Source organism: Mchenga conophoros, linkage group LG18, assembly GCF_057382185.1.
Source record: "Mchenga conophoros isolate Kocher_MC1m ecotype Shallow Benthic linkage group LG18, M_conophoros_male_GT1.1, whole genome shotgun sequence".
In the NCBI taxonomy this organism is placed as follows: Eukaryota; Metazoa; Chordata; class Actinopteri; order Cichliformes; family Cichlidae; genus Mchenga; species Mchenga conophoros.
In genome coordinates, this window is record NC_140543.1 from 15720230 (window position 1) to 15743334 (window position 23105).

At 39.7% G+C, this 23105-nt stretch overlaps 1 protein-coding gene across 1 annotated transcript; it reads left to right on the plus strand.

Annotated features, from left to right (window-relative positions):
* The first annotated feature begins 408 nt into the window (after positions 1-408).
* kiss1ra (KISS1 receptor a) lies at positions 409-20941 on the plus strand. Its single transcript, XM_085253611.1, has 5 exons — positions 409-1640; positions 6953-7077; positions 14688-14823; positions 14924-15162; positions 16711-20941. Exons 1-5 carry the CDS (start codon positions 1388-1390, stop codon positions 17089-17091), a joined length of 1134 nt encoding a protein of 377 aa, XP_085109737.1. The 5' UTR covers positions 409-1387; the 3' UTR covers positions 17092-20941.
* The last annotated feature ends 2164 nt before the right edge of the window (positions 20942-23105 follow it).

Here is a 23105-nt window from a genome sequence, read left to right on the forward strand (position 1 = left end):
TAAGAAATATAACATCAATATCTTTAGAAACGGCTTCTTTGATATTTGCAGGTTTTTGTTTTTTTTTAAATAGACAGCTTTCTCAATTTAACAGTGATATTCTTGATGTTTCCTGTCTGCCTCTGTAAAGGTATTTTAAAATGCTATCTTATTGTAACTCCATGTGGAGCACGGTGAAATCGGTTGGAGGCTGTTTTTGGCAATTGTTACTAAAAGATTTAGGGATAACGTTGCTAGGAGACCCTTACATCAGCTATTTATCCCAAAGTCATGTAGAAACCCACACACAAACACACTGACACGGATTCAGTGTGCGTGTATCTCCTCTTCCCACTGCGTCTGTGCGTTCTTGCTCATACTATAAAGCTGCAAGCACCTCGTTCACTCTGCTCGCTGCCGTCTCCGCGAAGCATGATTTCTATTCAACTCAGCTCTGCTTAGAGGATGCACAGCAGATGAGGTTTTTTTTGTTCCCAGTTCTTTTTATTAAAAAACAAACCATTTTGTCAGACACAGTTTTGTCAGGGTTAGAGAGCAAATATCAACTCATTTACTAGCCTGTATTTATCTTTTAGTCAAGTTACTATCCTTTCCTCTAAAGGAAAATCCCTGGATGGAAGGTTAGGTGATGGATTGAATTGTGGACCTTACTACAAAGAAGTGGAACAGTGGGGACAAATCAGCTGAAAACCAACTCAAAGAAAAGGAGAGGGAGTTGCAAGTACACTGGATTTGCTTCTGAGTATTTGATGACCGAGCTTGGAGAAGACATCTGTGTGCCTGTCAGCATAACCTCGGTTGTTAATAATTTCCCAGGGCTATTGAAATGGGCGCTTAGCTCTCGAGTCAGAAAAACAGCAAGCTTTAAAGCTCAACGGTGTTGGCAGTGGCAGTTTTCATCCAACAAGCTTCAAAGAAAAGAAGCCCTTTATCCACTCCTGCTCACCTCCTATTTTTTTATGACCCGTTGACATAATTTCTCTATCCTACTTTGAGTCCGACACTTGAGCAGCTTAAGAAGTATTTTTCCATCTTGCCCGACCCCCTTTTCTCCTGAATTGCATCCCTCCACCTTTTAATTTACCTTGCTACCCTTTCACTTTGATTAAACTGCTTGCTATTCACTTCTATTTTGCCTCATCTCGTATCTGGTGTTTTTCCTACAATCTGCCACCCCATATACCTTTCACTGCTCAACTTTTCTCTCATGCGGTCTTCCTGCCAGACTTTTCCCCTCCTTATTATTTGCTTTTCTCTCATTTTCTTTGCCTGAGGGCAGAGAGGACCGCATACTGCACACTCTCTCTCTTCAAATTGGTTCTAGACCTCATACAACCTGCTCACTTACCCGCTCCCGTCCGTCAATTATTCCCCCTCTCCTGTCACGATGTACTCCTCCGAGGAGCTGTGGAACTCCACCGAGCAGGTCTGGATCAATGGATCCGGAACAAACTTCTCTCTAGGAAGACACGAGGATGAGGAGGAGGAGGAAGGAGACAAGCATCCTTTCTTCACGGATGCCTGGCTGGTCCCTCTGTTCTTCTCTCTCATCATGCTGGTCGGACTGGTGGGCAACTCTCTGGTCATTTATGTCATTTCAAAACACAGACAGATGAGGACGGCAACCAACTTCTACATAGGTAAGCTTCCATGTGCAAGTTTGTATTTATGATTCTTGGTAAATGGACAAAGACTAGAAGAAGATAATGATGCATAGGAGATGTGACTCATATGGACAGGAGGGAGATAAACATCAGCTATGTTATTAAACATCTCTTTCGTCTATCCTGTAAAATTTCATCACATGCTCAAGTGGGGATCACGAGAAAGCCAAGTGCAAATTTCCCTGAATATGCATTTGACAGTTTGAGTGCACAGCTCATTGGAAAAATGTCTGTGCTGATTAAAGATTTCACTTTAATTATTAACGACAATGCCAGGTGCTCAAACGTGTCATTTAACTTAATGCAGATGTCTTTTTTGAAACAAGAGAAAATTAAACATCTGCTGTTTTGGGACCAGTGCAACATGGAATCTAAAATTTATCTGCACCAGAAAAATATTTTTCTCACTCAGTGGTTCATGGTTTGAAATATGCATCAGTTATTTGTCGCTATGTGCAGAGGTTATTTGCAAATAAAGCTCCAAGGATTCATGATATTAAATTCATCAATACAAAAGAGTAAATCATGAATTCCATATTTATTTCAGCGTGTTTCATTTAACAGCAAAAATATCTATCCTGAAGAGACATCAACTTAAAACTGAAATCTACCTTTAAATGCAAATTTGAAATGTAAAAAATGCTGGCAGAAGGAGGTAGGTGTGTTTCCATCTACATTTAGCCAAACTCTATGAAGGACAAGGTCATGGCAACAGGTGGTATTCAGCGGATGCTGCACTCCACAAAAAAGGGCTGGGGGTCTGGGAGGGAAACAAGGCGAATGTTATTAAAACATTCAAATTAAAGAGATGCTGAATCCTCTGTGCCAAAAGTCTGAAACAAAAGAAAGTCAGCAGCAAATCTGGAAAGTTGGAAAAAGTCAAGTGCGATCATTAAATGTAAAGTACACTCTCCTTTCAACAAGAGACACAACAGAACCACTCACTGATATAACACTGCCAAGCTGGTCCAGCACTGGGCTAGCCAAGTCCTCTCTTCAGTGCAGTAGCCAGTGCTGACTGCCAAGTGGAGACAGCTGTACACTGGCTCCACAGGACACAAGGGATTGTATCTGAGTCAGGGAGAGAGCAGGGGACACAATCACACAACAAAACCTTCCTCTGTCCTCCTGCCTGTGACCCGGAAGTCAAACACAAAACGCTGAATGATGCTTTAAGTCCTTAAAAAAACAAATACAGGGGACAAAGGAGAGAGGAGGCATTGTTTTTGTTGTTTAATATAATCAAACCCTTCCTGTGTGAGTGCGATTCAAAAGTTATATCTTGTTACTCTGTGCCAGATGTCTTATTTAGTTGAGGTTGCTTGAACGTGATCGCTCCAAGGCCTGTTTACTCACCTTCTCCACTCTCAGCTCTGATGGGAGGGACTACCGCCCAAGGAGAGGAGTTGAGGACGTGCAGTTTGAGAAATGAGACACTACCTCAGTGAATATGGCTGAGAAGAAAGACTTGGATGCTTAAATGTCCCAGACTGCAATACCCCTACATGACCAGCAAGAAAATCATGTCAGGGCAAGATTTCAAAGATAACCACATATGCATGGTTTTCTGCTTGAGTCATACATCAGATTAAGTCTGTCCATAAGGATGTTTAATTAAACAATGCTGCTGATGTTTTTATCTGCTTCAATACCTCTGCTCTTTTGTGAAGTTAACCTTTTATTTGAATCACATTCTTCACAAGTACAGTCTGCAACTTGACTGGTGAAATTTCTTTTTGCTGGTTTGTCAACTCAGCCAAGCAGGCATTTGCACTTACACTAAAGCCAGCATTAACTGTACTTATGAAAACAAATGAGACAAACACACTTTAATGGAAGGTGCAGGTGTTCAGACATGTCCTGAGTCCCAACTGAGTGCAGATTATTTCTAAGACCATCCACATTATGAGAAAAAAATCTAATTAAAGTGGTATAATAATGATCATGTTGGAAGTGCTTTGGGATCCTCGTTGCATACAGGTTGGAATTATTAATTTCTGCAAGCAAGCAGTTTTCATGGTTCAGTAGACCCCGTAGCTTAAAATCTGCTTCCCTTTTCTGTGTGTGTTTGCAAAAGGTTTTCTTCTTAGCAGATAATGCTCAGGGGATTCATATGAAAGGAATCAAAGAAAAAAGGATTTCTTACTACGTGTTTGCTGTCTCCAGTGTAGTCAGAGCTTCGGTGGACATTTAAACCATATGATTTATGTACTGCTAATTGTTTAATTGTGGTTGGTCACAATTGTAACAGTTAACTTTGCCTGAGACAGCTCGGAAGTGACATGACAAGACGAGTGAGATGGAGGAAAAAGTCAGAATATAAGTACTTGTTTTGCAAAAATATGAATTAATCATGAAGCAGACAAAGTCAGTGGCTTTCGATATCATTAGTGGTGAGGGTGTGTGAGTGGGTAAGTGCTTGGTACTGTGTGGCGAATGAAACAAATCATACAGAAATGCCTGTGAAAGAAAAGCTCCACTGGGACTGAGGAAGTGTGGAGCTTTACAGCTAGGAGACACAAATGATGCACTCTAAGTGGACGAGGCAGACAGGCAAGCAGATTATCCCAAAGGACATGGGTGTAAATATTTCATTTTAAATGTCACATAAAGTAAGATAAGAAGGGGGGAAATAATTCAGCCCCTGCCGAAGGTGTAACTTTAAAATGAACCATCTTCAATTTTATGGTAGCTTCATTTTCAAAAGACACAGAATATCAACCAAAAGTCAAGAAAAACACACATTACATAAAAGTTATGCATTCATTTTCATGCCATTTAGTGAAATAAGTATCTGATCCCCAAGAAGAACATGATTTAGTACTCGGTGGGAAACCCTCGTTGACAACCACAGCACGTTTCTTGTAGTTGGTCACCAGGTTTGCACACATCTCAGGAGAGAGTTTGGTCCACTCCACTTTACAAAAACTCTCTAAATCCTTTTACAGTGAGGGGACACTAATGATATGCTCCTTTGTAGACGAGCCAGACAGGCACAATGGACACATGCATAAATATTTTACATGGAGAGTTGCACAGATTTTCAATGTCTGAAATAAAGTAACATAAATCAGTGTCCAATCATGCTCCGATCTGCTACCTTGTCTGGTCCTTAAAGCACCGAGACTTGCAACCTGTGTGATTATTCTTTTACTGTTTAAGTCAGCACGCCGGCTAGAGCTGTGATGTCTACTGTCGCTTGAAGAGAAATGCAAAGGTGATTGATTTACTGGATGAGCACACAGAACAAACAAACAAAATATAATTTCAAAAATGGCTTGTCACAGGCATTCACGGAAATGAGCTCATTTGTTGCGTAAATGTTGCAGTTCGGTGATTTACTGCAGAAATGATTTGCGTCTCTCTTTGCACAGTGCATTGTGGATATGACGAGAATTTCATGTTGGATAATATACCTCAAAACCGCAGCATGGAAACAGCTTAATATTCAGCAACATTTCATTAGGGCCTGCACCATCTGCCTATCCTCTCGACATAATGGTTCAGTAGCTACACTGTGATTAGATCAACTAAAACAAAAGGAAGTAGTGTGTGGCATATTGGAATGATGAATAAATGAAGACTACACCAGAAGCAGGCTATAAAGGTTTATGCTCTAGGTGTACTGTATGACCTGCCGGCAGTCAAGTAACAGCTTGAGTCTTGATTTTCTAAAGGCATCATCATGTAAATACATTTTCCTTCTGAAGCAGACTATCAGTACCTGAAAAAATGTGCCAGTTTTATATTTCTTACCTTTAAATTGGAAGCTTTATGCATTTTCCTGTTTCTGGCGTGTGTTTTAAGGTCAGTGCATATGTTTGTTATATGAGCCAGAAATTCTGACTTATTTCAGAAAGTCAATAAATTTGCGTGCTGAATCGCGGTGCAACATAAAGATTATTTTGGATTATGAAAACTTGCTAAGCTGATCTAGTGTTCAAGAATGAACATTTTTTAACGACTCAATACAGCAAAACCCCAAAGAGGACACTAAACACTTCACTCAAAGCACTACAACCTTTATAATAGCTGTATTTTCATGCGGTCATGTGAAAAAGAAAGTTTTCACTGGAGTCTGTGGAGTCCTGTGAAAAACTAAACACACCCCATATTTGTAACCTGTGGAACCACCTTTAGTACCAATAAATTGAAGTATTAATTTTCTTTATAAATCTCTCACATGATTGTGGAGGAATTTTAGCTCACTCATGTTTGCAGCGTTACTTCAATTCATTGAGGTTTGCATGTATTTATTTATGCACAGCTCTCTTAAAGCCCCTCCACCGCATTTCATGATTTCATGGTGGTGGATCCTGTTGCATGACCAAATTTTAGCCAAGCTTTAGCTGTCAGACAGTTGGCTTTGTGTTTGACTCTAGAATACTTTGGCATACAGAGGAGTTCATGACTGACTCAATGACTGCAAGGTACCCAGGTCCCGCAGCTGCAAAACAAGCCCATATAATCACCATCCTTCATAATTGGAATAAGGTATTTGTGCTGATGCATGAAGATGTGGCCCTGTGCATCTTTGGTGTTGTCTGTCCAAAGGATGTTATTCCAGAAGTCTTGTAGTTTCTTCAGATACTTTTTGTAGAGAAGATGCTTTCATCTGGCAGTCCTTCAAAACAACTCGAATCTAGGCAGTATTTTTCTAATTGTATTGTCATGGACTTTAACATTTAAAATGCTAACTGAGTTCAAGATGTAGTTCTTGGGTTTTCTTATGCAATCTGACCTTGGGGTGAGTTTGCTGTGGTGCCCACTCCTGGCAACACAGCCTGACGCTTCAGATTGGCACACAGCTTTTATAGAGATTGTCACACGTCCTGATGATCACTTAATCAAGTGAGTGTTGAATAGCAGCACCTGGTTGCTGCTTATCCTCTTAATTCCTATGCAAGCAGTAAGGATGTACTTAGTTTTATCAGGATGTTTACAGGACTATGAAAACTTTTCCTTTTTGGATGGCCATGACTGTACACGCCTGCGAGTCTGCAAACTTGCATTAGATTGCACTAAACTTTACAACGCTGCTGTTAGTTCCTAGTAGTTGATGTTACTGCAAACAGGACTGCGTGCCTCCATATCCATTTTCCCACAGATGGTTTAAAAAGACTTGTTATGCAAAAGAAGAAAGGTGGGATGATAGTTAGAAGTCCTTCTGCTTTTTCCAGGATTGTTGAAGAATCCATGCCACTGGCTTCAAGCGTTTTCAGTTAAACACTGTTCTGCAGACTGTACAACATTCATCAAATACAGCGTTATCTTTTCTCCCTGTGCAGCAAACCTGGCCGCCACTGACATCATCTTCTTGGTGTGCTGCGTCCCCTTCACCGCCACCCTTTACCCCCTCCCTGGATGGATCTTTGGCAACTTCATGTGCAAATTTGTCGCCTTTCTGCAACAGGTAATATCTTTTGAACCACTTCAACTATTCTGTTTCTCAGCTCAGAAATGTGCTTTCATGTGAATATTATATTTTCAACACTTCCCTTAAAATGATCTTGGATTCTTTAACTTTCTCACAGTAACAGCATTCAGGGCTTTAACACTCCCACTCCCATGAGAACAGTGAGCCAGCTCGGCGTTGTCACAGAAAAATCAATCTATATAATCCTGTGAAGGTGGTCACAGTTCATCCTCATAAAATTACAGTTCTCAAGAAAGCTAATCCAAAATAAGCCATTGTTGAATTTAGAGTTTCTTCAAAAATGACAATGAAAGTAGGTCGAACTCTACAGCTTTAAAAGTCAAACGTGTCAAGATGTGTCATACACAGCTGACAGAGAATAATAACAGTAATCAGCATCAGTCACAAGAAGGAGGAGACACAAAAGAGAATAACAGAATCTTCTGTTAAGGAGATGAAGATGTTACGTGATACGATGCTTCCATAGACCCAGACATTAATCAAGATTTAAAGGGGCTACTGAACACCGTGCGCCAATGAAAAAACATTATTTTCGTGGGAACCATTTATAATATCTAATCCAGGAATTCAAAACAGATTTCAGCCACTTAAATCAATCATGCCTCTCAATTGTTTTGTTGATTAGTGAGAGGCCAAAAAAAGTATAACAAATATTCAGAGTGTCATAATAAAATAGGTTTGCACAGCTGCTGTTGGTTGGAATTATCAAAGGCACTGACTGACGGTGAGGAGCTGCAAACTGGGTAAAAAGCCATTTTCACCTTTCATGCATGGAACAAACCACAACTAAAAGCCTGTGCAGCAGACAAACCACCTAACAAAACAAAAAGGAAAACGACCTGTAGACAGTATGACAAAAGCTGCCTGTCATGGCTTCAGCTGCACTATAAATTGTTGCTCTAAATTTGGAAATGTGGATGGAATAGCACAACAATCCTTAACTTGGAAGTGTCATCTGCAAGATTTTGAACTTATCTGTTATTGGCACATAGTCACTGATGGAAACTGTGTGAAAACAACCTGTGAATTCAGTGTTGGAGAATATTACTAAACTATCCTGCCACTTAGTAGCAGTGCAAATAGCTACAAACACCATTATCATATCAAGTGTCTAGTTATGCACTCACCAGACAGAAATACTTTTTGTTTGGAGTCATATTTCCATGCAGTTGATAATTGTTCTCTTTTAATTCTAGTTTACTCAAAACCCTCCCCCGAGGAAAATATCTAACTCGATATACTGACACATGATACATCGAAGCAGGAAGAATGTTAGAGGCAGGAAAAATGGGAATGAGGATTTTAAACATTGAGTCTGACAAGGGCGAAATTATGATGGCAGGACGTCAGAGCATCTTCAAAAACTGCAGCTGTTGTGGGGTGTTCTTGATCTGCAGAGGTCAACATCTATCAAATGTGGTAAAGGAAGGAGCCATGGTGAACCAGTGACAGGGCAGCAAAAACTCACTGATGCACGTGGGGAGAGAAGGCTGACCCGTGTGGTCCGATCGAACAGATGCTACTGCAGCTCAGATGGCTGTAAAAGATGATGCTGGCTCTGATAGAACAATGTCAGTGCCTTGCAGTTGATTGTGTATGGAGCTCAGCCAAAGACCAGTCAGGGTGCCCAAACGGATCACCATCCACTGCCAAAAGTGCCAACAATGAGCACGTGAGCATCAGAACTGGACCACGAAGCAATGGAAGAAGGTAGCCCGGTCTGATGAATCACATTTTGTTTTACCTCACGTGGATGGCCGGCTGCACATCCATCAGGGGAACACCTGACACCAGGATGCACTATGAGAAGCAGCCAGTGGAGGCGGTGCGATGCTTTATGTAATGATCTACTGGAAACTTTGGGTTCTGCCATCTATGTGGATGTTACTTTGATATGTACCACCTGGACAAACAAATCTGATCCGTGGAGCCCCCACCTCTCAGCTTACAGGACTTAAAGGATCTGTTAGTAACATCTTGATCCCAGATACCACAGCGCACCTTCAGGGCTCTATTGGAATCCCTGCTTTAATTAGCCAAGGCTATTTTGGCAGGTAATCATAATGTTGTGCCTGATCGGTGTATATCCAGCACAAATCAACAAACTGAGAGATGTAGGAAAGTAGGGTTAGAATAAAAGTCGAGTTAAATGAAGTGAATCAGGTCCACAGGGCTTATATTGAAGAGCTACAGGGGATAGGATCTAAAAACAGCTGGAGCACAGTGAGTGATGCAGAGCTACACAAAGAGATGACTCAAGAGGAATAATGGCCAATTTTAGATAATGTTTCTCTTTTTTTGTGGAACTTTTTGAATGCGCCAATTACGTCCATGTTTTTTTCTTTCCTTGTACAAGTGCATCACGAGGGGAAGCTGTCCAAGGTATTTTAGCATCGCCCGGCTTATTCACGGAGAAAAGATGTTAAAAACAACATTAAATGCATAGTGTCTGACAACGAGCAGATGCTTTAATTACACTCAGCCTTGCACTAATAACCAGTTCTCTGACTACTCTAATGACAAAGTCAACCGCGAACCAGATACAGTCACTCAGAGAGACCCACAGCTCCTGTTCAGTTAATAAGCACTTTGTCATTACAAGCAAAATCACTTTCCCCAACATTTTAATCTTTAATATTAGAGGCTGATAAAGTATGCAGCAAATGTATTTAGCTTTCTATTTCGTGCGGCAATTTGATTAAATTTCATCTCATTCGACATGCAGGGGATATTCTGTCAAACTTAAAAAAAAGAAACACTTTAAAATTTTTAGATGTCAGCCTCAAAAAAAAAAAACCTCAAGAAAAACATAGGCATGATTTGATTAATGGATGTGAGCAATCAGACTACGTGGTCTGTGAGCGTGTCTTGATGACTAAGACCAAGCTTTTTATTCTGAAAGCAGAAAGCGTCTGTCAAACAAGACTGTCTGTCTCGTTTTCCTCTCTTATCAGACAACCATTTTCTCATCTCAAACCTTCAAGTCAGTTTCTATTATGCTAGCCTACCATCATTTATTATTGCATACAAGGGAGAAAGGTAATTAGGTGACGAGATAAGAGAAGTGGCCACTCTCTTTGCTTTAATCTCTCAAATTTCTCCAAGAAATAAGAGCTGTTAGTGTTATTAGTGTCTTAAAATTTCCACAGTTTAATGAAAAAAACAGTTGATGGGTAACAGTGGGTGATGCATTCCTGCTGTGTTTACATCCAGCCTCTGTTAAAGGATCGTGATGACAGATTACCCAACTACTGCTTGTCGGATAGTACAGTTATATTGTAGATTAGCAGGGAATGTCTAGGGGCTTTATAGGATTACTGGTCAATACCAATTCCATCCAACCGGCCATCCATTTTCTTTCGCTTATCCAATTCAGGAGCCTGGAGCTGATCCCAGCTGCCATAAGGTGATAGGCAGCGTACACACTGGACAGGCCACCAGTCTCACAAAGGGCTAAGATGGAGTTACAGACAACCATTCACACTCACATTCACCAATTTCAAACCACAAATTAGATGTGTTATTGCCCACTTAGGAGAAAGTTTGTGTAAAAATACCATCACACTTCATCAAAGGTTCCTGCCCTGTTGTGCTGTTTGAAACTACATTAAGGAAGCAAGATTACATTGCTAGGGTGGGATACTGCTCCTTCATCTTTCCAGTCTAATTAGCAGATGTATTTTCATGTCCAGTTATTACCAGGCTGAAGATTAGTCTGAGAGGAGCATTGATTACGTTAAATCAAAGATCTCTGCAGGAAACTTTTAGCTCTTCACAGACTTTAGTCAACATTTAATCTGCCTGTTATTTTCTTGAATCATGTATTAATGAAAGTTTTCAAACCTTTTAAAGTCCAAGCTGTATGTGATCTTCAGAAGTTTTATGCGTTTTAAATCTGGAGGAGATTAAAAAAATACTGAAAACTGCTGTTGGGAGGTACAGCGGTGCAGTGGTTAGCACTTGGGTTCAAACCTCCTTGTTGGCTGGGCGTTTCTCTGTGGGATTCCCCATTTGTCTGCAGGGGTTTCCCTCTGGGTAAGCTGGTTTCCTCCCACAGCCCAAAGGCATGCACATTAACTTCTGGGTGTTTCTAAACTGACTGAGGTGTGGATATGAGAGTGTGTGCTTGAGAACCCTGAGATGAACTGGTGAGCTCTCAAGGGCATGGAACTGCCTCTTGGTCTATTTCTATTTTGCACAGGACCCAGCTGATGGACAGATGGATATTTGAGAAGCTAAAATCACAAAATGGACTGGTATTGATGATTTTTTTCAGATGAATAAAAGTAAACTGTCCCTTTAAATGTATCTTATATATAAATATTAGACTGCAGATCTCAAATACTTTAAGACACTGATGTAAACAGCTTTATCTGAAGCTTATGGCTGAATGTTAGGAGAATATCCCCCGTGTAGCCCTATGATTTTAATTACCATGTTTAAACTGAATAAATAAAAAAGATTAGGAAGCTTAAAGAAAACAGATTCTTATTATTTATTCCTCCCTCATTTTCTTCCGTCATTAAAAAGAAATAAAACTACAGTAGAATAGAAATTATGAGCTACTAATATACCAGACATCTTAAAAAACAAAACATAGGAAAAATGGTATCCATTTCCTCAGCCGCCTCAACACTGAACTTATGATGACCCCTTTCTCTCTCTCTCACCATATCTTTTGAAATCCTGTGGTCCTGGTGCACAAAACCTCTGGAGGGTAATGTGAGCTGGCTTCGTAGTCGCAGATGAGAGGTGGCGAGAGAAACAGGCAGACACATAGACAAAAGAGGGACAAAATTAGATCCTATTTGTAAAAGAGCATAGAGGGAACTTCAGACCCCTCATTTTTCACCCTGCTCCACATATTTCAAAACAAAAATGGATTAGTTTGCCTACATACAACCCACTAAGACCCACAGAGGTGATGTATCCAAAAGGAACAAAGATGGTAGAAAGTGTTAGGCTTGCTTTCTGTGTCATCCTGCTCCATTGAACATCAATGCACAGTTGCATATGAAACAAGAAAAGCATCTGTTTGAGGCTCTTTTTTTTTTTTTTTTTTACTCTAGAACACCACTATAAGTCCTAGTGGAAATATTGATTCGATTCAATTCACTTCATTTCTCAATGTGCTTTATGTTGCAAGAACGTCAATTACACAGAGAACCTCCCCCAAAGAAATCAAATACAAATGCCCCCCTGTGAGCAAGCACTTGGTAACAGTGGGAAGGAAAAACTCCCTTTTAACAGGAAGAAGCCTACGACGGGACCAGGCTCAGGGAGGTGCAGCCATCTGCTGCAACTGGTTGTTAGTGAGGGGAGGAAGACAGGATAATAAGCACACTGAGGATGAGAGCCAGAGGTTAATAATAAGTAATGATTAAATGCAGTCATTTAAAATTTTGTGTAAGATGGAAAATTTGTCAAACTTTAATGTACGAGTAAAATTCTATATTTGGTCTTCAATTACAATTCTTCTGATTAGCTCAAGTTTAATTGAATCAAGCATCATTGAACTCCATTAAAAATGAAGTTGGATGATTGCTTCATATGCTAATGAAAAACACTCATCACAAATGCTGCCACCTCTGCACTTCCTCTGTACGCGTCCTCTCCGGTTCTATCCCTCGCTCTTTACCATTCTGAATGATCTGCAGCTTAAAAGCATGCAAGCCCATTAGTAAAAACTGGAGAGGGAGTCTGAAATAAAGGACAAAAAAGCTGCTTGAACGTCTGCTTTCTAGAGAGCAGCGATTAAAATATAAAGCAAAAAAAACAACAACAAAAAACAAGTTTGCAAGACACTATAAGAAAAGCGCTTCCTCTAATAGCTTGTCAGCAAACTGTAAGAGCTCTTGTAAGAAACACATTTGTGTCAAAGTTAGTTAGGTGCAGGACTCAAAACTGGTGAAAAGTGAAAGGGGTTTATTTACAGATGCACACCAGGTGAAATATATACAGCAACAGGGGAAGGCGGCTCCAGGGAATCTAAGGGGAGAATGTCCAGGGCAGGGAAACCTTCACACTCCTCTTCACACAGTCCATGAGTCACAAAACCTCCAAATCCAATCCAAGAAAGTTCACTCACACTCACTCACACCCACTCAGGGTCCACAGGGCAGGAGAAGCAGGTAGGGATAGGGAAGACTGCACAAAAAGAACAGATTAGGGAGAAGCACTAGGAAACACAAGGAACTCACTAGCCAAGCAGGTTAGCACAACGATTCAGCAAGGAAGCAGACTCCACTGAGGGTAATAATCTGTGATGATTGGCAGGTGAGGGATCACAGCAGATGGGTGACAGGTGAGTAGAGCTGAGTAGGCGAGGACAGAGGTGGGGAGCATAGTCTGACTCCACCCTGGCGAGAAAGAGTGAAACAGCAAAAAACAACAACAACATCCTAGAGGTCCTTGAGGCCGTGGCAATGTGTATGTTTGACTGTTTAAAATGAATATATTTCAGGTGCGTTGGCATTTTAATGTCTCTGTTTGGTTTATGGATCCAGTGTTAAGCCAATTTCTTCTCCTCCTATTCAGTTTGACCAACCAGACCATGGCATCTTTCTTTGAGACACCACCACTGCCTAACTTACATCAAGGGATACTCTTTTGGAACACGCTCTACATATTTCTGCAACTTTTCCACAAATGTGCAATATGAAATAATGCCAAACATGATCATTTCTTTTAATTTTAAGCTAGTTTTAAATTTGAGTCTTTCCACTGAACACATAGCTGTGTTATGGATTTATCTGTGGTGCTTGTGGGGATATCTTCTATGAAAGTAGACTAGAAAGATTACATTTGAATTTATTTTTCGGTCATTTATCCCAGTTTTGTTTGCTAGTCTGTTTTCCCTTTGTATGCTTACTCACTATTTAGTTGTTTTTCTTCTTTCTTGTGGGTGATGTAACATTATAAAGCACAGATGGAGCAGAATGAGGACTCAGCTGTCTAAAGCTATTATTTTTGTTAGCCAAGCTAAATAGACTTTATTTAATATATTTCTGCTTTTCAATTTTCTTGGTTCACAGCTGTATTGTTAAACATCTGAGAGTCATAAATAATATTTCTTCTCCTTTCCTAAAGCACAATAGCTTATGTACCTAGAATCACGTCCATTATTATTTGGACAATGACACATTTTGTAATTTCACATCTATACACCACAGCTGAAGTGCAGACTTTCAGCTTTCATTCAAGGGATTTAAGAAAAGTATTAACAGTTTAAGATATACATCCCTCTGTATTCATAGCCCCCATTTTCAGTGGGTCAAAATTAATTGGAAAATTGACTCACAAGCTGTTTCATGGTCAGGTGACCCCAGATTATCCCATCCTCTGAGTAATATTTGATTATTTCATAAAATAATAAAAATAATCTCTGCACGATCACTTTTCTTCTCCAAAAGGAAGAAACGTTTTTTTCTTTTTGGAGAAGAACCGTTTTTGCTCACACAAACTAATTTGAATAAGACAGCTTCATAATTTATCTTTAATTCTATTATCTTTTCATGTATTTGTCATTTATGTTAAGCACTTTGAGTTTACATGTAAATGAAATGAGCATCGTCTTCATTTGTTAGGTGACGGTGCAAGCCACCTGCATCACCCTGACTGCCATGAGTGGAGACCGCTGTTACGTGACAGTCTACCCCCTGAAATCTCTTCGGCACCGAACCCCCAAAGTAGCCATGATTGTCAGCATTTGCATTTGGATCGGTACGTCGTGTCATTATCGACTGACTCGTTAAAAATAGTTGCGTATGTGTATAAAATTTAAAATGCCATCATTTCACCTAACCATGTTTCTCCTCTTCAGGTTCTTTCATCCTCTCTACACCAATTTTAATGTACCAGCGTATAGAGGAGGGCTACTGGTACGGCCCGAGGCAATACTGCATGGAGAGATTTCCCTCTAAGACGCATGAGAGGGCTTTCATCCTGTACCAGTTCATTGCTGCCTACCTGCTGCCTGTGCTCACTATCTCTTTCTGCTACACTCTGATGGTTAAGAGGGTTGGCCAGCCCACTGTAGAACCTGTAGACAATAATTACCAGGTAAGGGCAGGTGTTATATCGGCCTGGGCTTCACAAGTGCCTCACAAACACAGCCACTAATGCACAGAGATATTATTGTCACCAGCTGCTGCTAATTTTCAGCCAATTAAAAGTTTAAAATCTCTCCTCTTCTCTTCTCCTCTCTTCTCTTCATGTCCCCGTCTTTGAAAATGTGTTTTAAAACTTCTTTAAAGTGGCTGCAGTCAACTCTTTATTTTATAATTTTCTTCATTTTATAATTTTTTATTGTGGCTTTCTTTTTCAATGTGGAACCTATTCATAAAAAAGAGCAACTGCATTATACCTGCCAACTTCTGCACACGAGTGTTACAGGAAGACAAATTATTGCCTTTGTGTCAACACAAAGAGATCTTACACTTCACTACATTTTGGGAACATGAGCAGGTAGACCTGCTGTGGACAGAGTGGGAGTAATGTTCATCACTACAGGTGCTATATTGAAAGTGCGACAGGATAAAGTAGAAAACAATTATGGGCAATTATGTTGCCAAACATTCCCACTCAGTGTGGTAGTGATTTTTTTAAGCACTAATGCCCTGATCAATAATTTACACCAATATAGGAAAGAGAGTGAAACAAATATCCTCTAATATCAATGGATAAATAGGTTGCAATGCATTGACAACCTCAAGGGGAAATAAAGTCTTTAATACAGTCACACTATAGGAAAAGTAGTGGTTGGTGACCCAGCACGACAAAGGTCTGCAACCACTCTTAGTCAGTTGCTGTCTCTAAAGCAACTTTGGTGCATGAATACATGAAATAAAACCACAACAAGATAGAACTGACTTACTAAGACACTGAAAGGGGTCAAGCTGGCAATTACATGCAATCTATCTGCGATAATACACCAATTAACTCTGTGAAATCTGTGAAAACCACTAACCTGTGGAACTCTGTTGCAAATCTGATGCAGTCTATGTAGACAGAAAATCACAATAAAGAGAAAATCTCATTCACTGCTTATATTCAGTGTCCAGCCAGAACGTCACAGATTTGAAACAGAAATGAAGAAATGTCCACAGAAACATTGATGTAGTTGCTGCTGGTCAGTTTTGTCTTTAGAATGAATCGAATATAACCAGGATACAATAAACTGGCAACCGAATAAGTTGAGTCTCCAATTACAATGATTCAGTTTAATTTTAACTGATCCCCTATGAGCAAGTACTTGGCGACAGTGGGAATGACAAACTCCCTTTTAACAGGAACAAACCTCAGTGTAGTGGTTCCCCAGTACTTTGTGTGTTGCATGCTCAACCTCACTTACTCACCGAGTCACCAAGTGCAAAAAAGTGCAATCACCTGGAAACCACTGATGGTTCTTCTTGGTCCCGAGGACGTTACATTCTTATTTACTCGAATAAGAGATTCTGTAGCTACCCGAAGGAGCGTTTCTGTGTCCTTTAGTTCCTTCTTTTGATAACTTTCTGTTTTGATTGACTGTTATCACTCTGGTAACACTGTTACATATTCTAAATATTGTCAAAAACATTACAAAGAGGGTTCCTTGTTTTGTCTCTTCAGGTGAATCTCCTGTCTGAGAGAACAATCAGCATCCGGAGCAAAGTTTCCAAGATGGTGGTAGTGATTGTGCTTCTCTTTGCCATCTGCTGGGGGCCCATCCAGATCTTTGTCCTCTTCCAGTCTTTCTATCCTAACTACCAGCCTAACTACGCCACATACAAGATCAAGACGTGGGCCAACTGCATGTCCTACGCCAACTCCTCTGTCAACCCCATAGTTTATGGCTTTATGGGAGCTAGTTTCCAAAAGTCTTTCAGGAAAACTTTTCCCTTCCTGTTCAAGCACAAGGTCAGAGACAGCAGCATGGCTTCCAGGACTGCCAATGCTGAGATTAAGTTTGTTGCTGCGGAGGAAGGCAACAATAATAACGCGGTGAACTGATCCCGATCATTTAACATAAGAAGGATACAGCCAGTTTTCTAATGTGAACCATGAAAAAAATAACACTAATTGTGTGTAAACGTCCTCAAAGAGCAACTGATCTGAAAGAGACACTGTTTGGCAGCCGGGATGTATTTATATCAGTGAATATAACTAATGAAATGATGTGAGGAAACTCAGACACATAAAACAGATGGGCACTAACAGTATTTGGCACAATATGTTACCTGTTCCAACTGCCAAGGCTGGCAACGCTGGCACATGTCTGCCAAACACCAGGTCTGAATAACACAAAGCTGAACACACCAGATGACAAAAGAGGAGAGTTTGGCCTGAAAGCTGCAGGCAGGACATTTAATCCCTGTTTGATCTGATGAGGTCTGCAGCTCTAGAATAAACTGGACCGAGGACAGATGATGATTATAGATATCATATGAAATGAAACAACACTGAATGTATATTTGAATTTAACACTCTTGACTAAATGGCAGTTGGCTTGTTTTATTTTTGTTTGTTTTTTTGCTAGTTTTTCTGTGGTTGACATTTACGTCTTCGTTGGAGAAAAAGAGAATAATTTAACACTTTGAGTATGCGTCACTCCGAAGAACAGCGAACACTGTGACACTGTGTAAATGTTTAAAAGGTGAGCGTTCTTATAATTTCTTTAAGCAATCTTCAGGAATACTTCTCCTGGCTTCTCAAAGGACATTCAAAGCTCTTCTTTGGATGTTCGCTGCCTTTTGTTCCATTTTCTGTCAAAATGATCTCGTGCTGTTTCAGTGGTGTTGATGTCCAGGCTCTGGGGAGGCCAATCCATGACTGATGGTATTTCATTGTGTGTTTTTCTATCGAGGTGTGCTTTGAATGCATTGGCAGTGTGTTTGGGATCATTGTCATGATGAAAAATGAAGCTGTTTTCAGTCAGATGTTACTTTATAGTGGATTAATATCTGATAATACTTTTCTTTGTTAATAATTCCATCAATTTTGAAAAGATCCCCGACACCCCTGACTGAAATGTAGGACCACACCAAGTCTCCACCATGTTTTACAGATGGTTGTAGACACACTTTGGTAATGGTTTCTTGACAGCTTCCCTTCCACTCAGACCATTTCTAATGAGGCTTCAGTGAGCAGTAGATGGGTCAACTTAAGGGTCAGATGCATCTCTTTAAGGTCCTCTGTCAGGTCATTTCTTAGAACATGATAGGACTCTACTTTTTTTCAGGTCTGCAATTTTTTATTTTCTTCTCCACTAGCCCTAACTCACAGTTTTTAGAACACACCAAACACTATGCCAAGATATGGCAGGTTTTCAGCTAATAGTTCTTTGGAAATTGCCTCGTTGGTGCAAAAAAGACTATTTTATGCCTGTGAACCTGTGTTATCATTAGCATTCTTCATAGATTCAACTAAAGAAATGAGAACAATCTGTTTTTGCTACAGGTACTAGCAAAGTGCCTAAATATACACATTTTAAATGGATTCTTTACTAAAATATCTGTTATGTGTTAACACAATAGTGAGTTAGGTGGCTTTTTCATGCTTGAATCCTTGGGAGCAAAATATAAAGAAATGAGGGGTGACTCACAAATTTCACGTAGCGAGGTATACTTGTTATTACACATTTGACAACACTGTTTAAACAAACAGCCTTGAATGCCTCATACCGGTACACTGACCACTGTAACGCCAAATTTGTCAGCTTTCACCAGCTCTCTTATCATACAGCCATGTTAAGGTTCTTATCAATCTCTAAGCAAGACAGCAAATATGCAAAACTCCTCAAATATCAAACTGTTTGTTTAAAAATTATGAGTTTATCTCACTTCTGTTCAGTTTTGTGAGTTTGTGAGTCATGTGGATCCAGATCCACATGACTCACACAAAGATTCATCAATTTTATATACTTCACTACAGGTTACTACATACGTCCATGGTATTATAAGTGAAAATAAAAGGGAATCAGATCGTTTCTTGAGGCAACAGAAGTTAAAGCTGTGCTTTTTTGTTCGTTTAAAAACAACTGAATCCAGCTGAATCGTTTCCATTGCTGGCAGTATGATGAGTGGTGTGATGGCTAAACCGGGGGTTGTAGTCAGTGAAGTGTAGACAGTGTTTACTTTGCTTTTGTGTCCCATGCACAAACATTCGCACCTTACTTAATTGTGCATTCACAAACACTATAGAAACATGCACGCATGCACACAGGCAAATACAAGCACACATCCACATTTCGCCCACTGCATCTACTTTTTTCGTTAGTGGTATCAGTTGTTACATCTTCTCAGAAAAAAAAAACACCCTTGCACGATCTTGTCAGACAGACGGCGGAGACGACCTGCTCCATTGTGAGAGTGCACTCTGAAGGAGAAGCTGATGACAGAGCAGCTGTCTGGCAATAGAAATGCAGCCTATCATAGTTAATAAATCTGTAAAGCTGTTAATTAGGGGGGAAAAAACATGCAGGAAGATTTTTCTAACATAGGTTGAACTACATGGCCACCTTAATGCAGCTATAGATAATGTAACCTTACATTATACTGGTCATTAGTAGATGCAAACATGCAGGCAGAGGCATGAAAGGTTTTCAGCGGGTCTTCACTGACAAGAAAAACAAGAAATCCTGCAGCACAGAGCCCGCAGAGCTCCAACGTCACGAAATCATCGTGAAATCTTGGATTATGTAGAGACAGAAGACACTGAGCCATCCTATATAAAAAGAAGCGTAAAGACTTGTATTTTAAACTTTTTCTGTTTATCTGAGGTTAACTGATGGAAAACTTTTCATGGTATTATTTTTTTAATTCTTTCCTTTGCACAGCAATGTTTTGCACACATTCTCATGACATTGACACTTTTTATGTCTGTCTGGTTTAAAAATATATTCTGCTTGGGTTCAGCTTGAACTGTCTTGTGAGATGAAATATGTTCAGCTTTAGATGTACATGTGAGCCGCTTTGTTTAAAGAAATGATTGTAGTGAAACAGACAAATGATTTCAGAATTTCTCAGGGTTTTGAAGAATCCTGCCTGCAGTGAGATTAATTCTAACTTTTGAACAGAGGTAGTAATGTAAATAAAACCTTGATTCTAATCATGTTGTTGGTGCCAGCCATGCATTGCTCTATACTGTAGAGATGTTGCTGTAATGTACCGCACAGCTTCTGGAAACATTGTTTTCTTTGGTCATTAAACAAATGAAGAACAGGTTATTGGCTTGTGTTGTGAGTAACTTAGCAAAATTAGTAAAAATGATTACCTGCAGGTAAGATTAGAGGACAAGCAAGAAAAAAAATGCTGAAAAGGTTTTGGTTTTGTTTTTTTGCCCCTTAAGTATTGAACACATATTAAATCTTTAACATACATACATATTTAACATTCTGGATATTGTAGTATTTTTCTGGTATTTTCATTTTATAAGATCACGTCTCCCTTTTAAAAAAGATTTGATCTTCCGGCATGGTTAGCCCAGGGCCGACTGAAACAATAACTTGGGAATTTGATATCATCCCAGGCCACTCAATTTTATAATCTAACCCTATGGCTTCTTTACAGTTATTAGCAGTGTTAGATTAAAAAGTTCTATCACATTGATTATTACCTTTCCTAAATGCAATGCAGTATGTTACGTATTTAATTATTATTTATTTGTTACATTATTGTTACATTACTTTCTTGTTACTCCATAAAATGGCCTGAAACATATTGTCACATAATTACCAGTTAAGAATATGAACCTGTGGATACAGTTCCACACAAATCCCTATCTTAGTGAGCGTCACATCACTGCTGGTGTTACCTGCTGAAGTTCATACTTTGGCTGCTGGGCTCGGGTCAGCTTTACATTAGCATGTAGGTATCTGTTAAGAGTGGAGGTTCTGTTAGCATTATAATGCAGTTGTTTCTGTCCTGGATGCAGTTTGCCGTCATGTTCTTGTCCTTTTGTGCAGTCAAAATAAAAATAATTTTAACACCGATCTGCCTGGCATTCAGATAACTGAAGAACCTTTGTAATGACATAACTGTAACTGCAACTGAATTTAGTACAGTAACGCGTTACATTACTGTGTTACTGATAAATGTCATGTGATTACAGTAAAGCATTTCTTTGTCACCCGACAAACTCAACACTGGTTTTCGGAGATTCACTACAGAATCATCTTAACCTAAAGAATTCCTTTTCATAATATTAATGCTATATCAGTTGATCAGTAATGCTTAGTGAAATTCATGTTTCAATAGCAAATGAACATATAGGTTTACAGGGGTGAAGAGAGTCTATAACCATGAATGTATAACAGCTGTACAACAAATTAACTAGCTAGTAGCTAAGGTGTTCTTGACTGACCTGGTCTCTGACTGGTGCATTTCTCCTCCAAATGTACTTTTTCTTGTTTTATGGATCATCTATCTATATAGTGGGTGCATGTTGACTGTCTTTCCCAGAGAGAGTAACAGAGAAAGAGGCTGCGAAGAGGCTGTGTTTGCTCACACAGAAGAGCAAACAGTCTCCACACATCCGTCACCCCTGAGAGGTCTGTCAACTCAATACTGCTTGCTACAATGTCACTGAACAAGCTGACAGTTCACAGCAGGGCTAAAATAACTATCAGGCCACCAGTGCTCCTGATGTGCAGTCTACCACTAACTGTAAATAAATAATCAGGCCTAAAGTTGTTTTGTCCTGAAAATAGACTGGCAGATTCTTAAAACCACCACATTGAATCCTCTCAGAAATATCTCAGTTACCCCTGGATGGATTGTCATAAAATTTGGTACAGGTATTTCTGCTTCCTATAAATAACCTCGATAGACCCAAAAATGTGATGATGAATCACTGCTGCTGTGGTGAGAGAAGGCCTCCAAATTTGCTCATCACCTGACCATTAACTGTTGACCGCAGGATGGTCTGAAGAATATAATAAAGAAAATCGTTATCTTCAAATGTCAGAGATTGAAATGTCACAGGAGCGGTAGCGTCTGGTTAGTTTATAGCTTTCCAGTACAGACAACAGAGGTCAGTCCTAATGGAAAAGTTCACAGAAGAACAGTTTATTGTTGCTTTTTAGATTCAACAAAACTGTAAGAACAGCCACTAACAGATCTGCCTTCTGTGTATCAGTGCAGCTGGTCATGATGACCTTGGTCCTTTTGGCAATAGGTTAACTGACAGGTGTATACCAACTCAAAATTTTAAGGAATGGGAAATAAAGTGGGAGGCAAAAACCCTTAAATATTTAGGTATAAATATAACCAAAAACTATGCCAAACTATATCAAAGTAACTATGGACATATAAATAACAGGATAAGGCAGGATATGGAAAGATGGAATACATATCTGTTAGGATTTAGTGACAGGATAAATGTGATAAAGATGAATATCTTACCACGATTGCTATATTTATTCCTCTCTCTTCCGATAAGCATACCTCAAACCCAATTCTCAGAATGGGATAAGTACAGTGGGGCAAAAAAGTATTTAGTCAGCCACCGATTGTGCAAGTTCCCCCACCTAAAATGATGACAGAGGTCAGTAATTTGCACCAGAGGTACACTTCAACTGTGAGAGACAGAATGTGAAAAAAAAATCCATGAATCCACATGGTAGGATTTGTAAAGAATTTATTCGTAAATCAGGGTGGAAAATAAGTATTTGGTCAATAACAAAAATACAACTCAATACTTTGTAACATAACCTTTGTTGGCAATAACAGAGGTCAAACGTTTACTATAGGTCTTTACCAGGTTTGCACACACAGTAGCTGGTATTTTGGCCCATTCCTCCATGCAGATCTTCTCGAGAGCAGTGATGTTTTGGGGCTGTCGCCGAGCAACACGGACTTTCAACTCCCGCCACAGATTTTCTATGGGGTTGAGGTCTGGAGACTGGCTAGGCCACTCCAGGACTTTCAAATGCTTCTTACGGAGCCACTCCTTTGTTGCCCGGGCGGTGTGTTTTGGATCATTGTCATGTTGGAAGACCCAGCCTGGTTTCATCTTCAAAGTTCTCA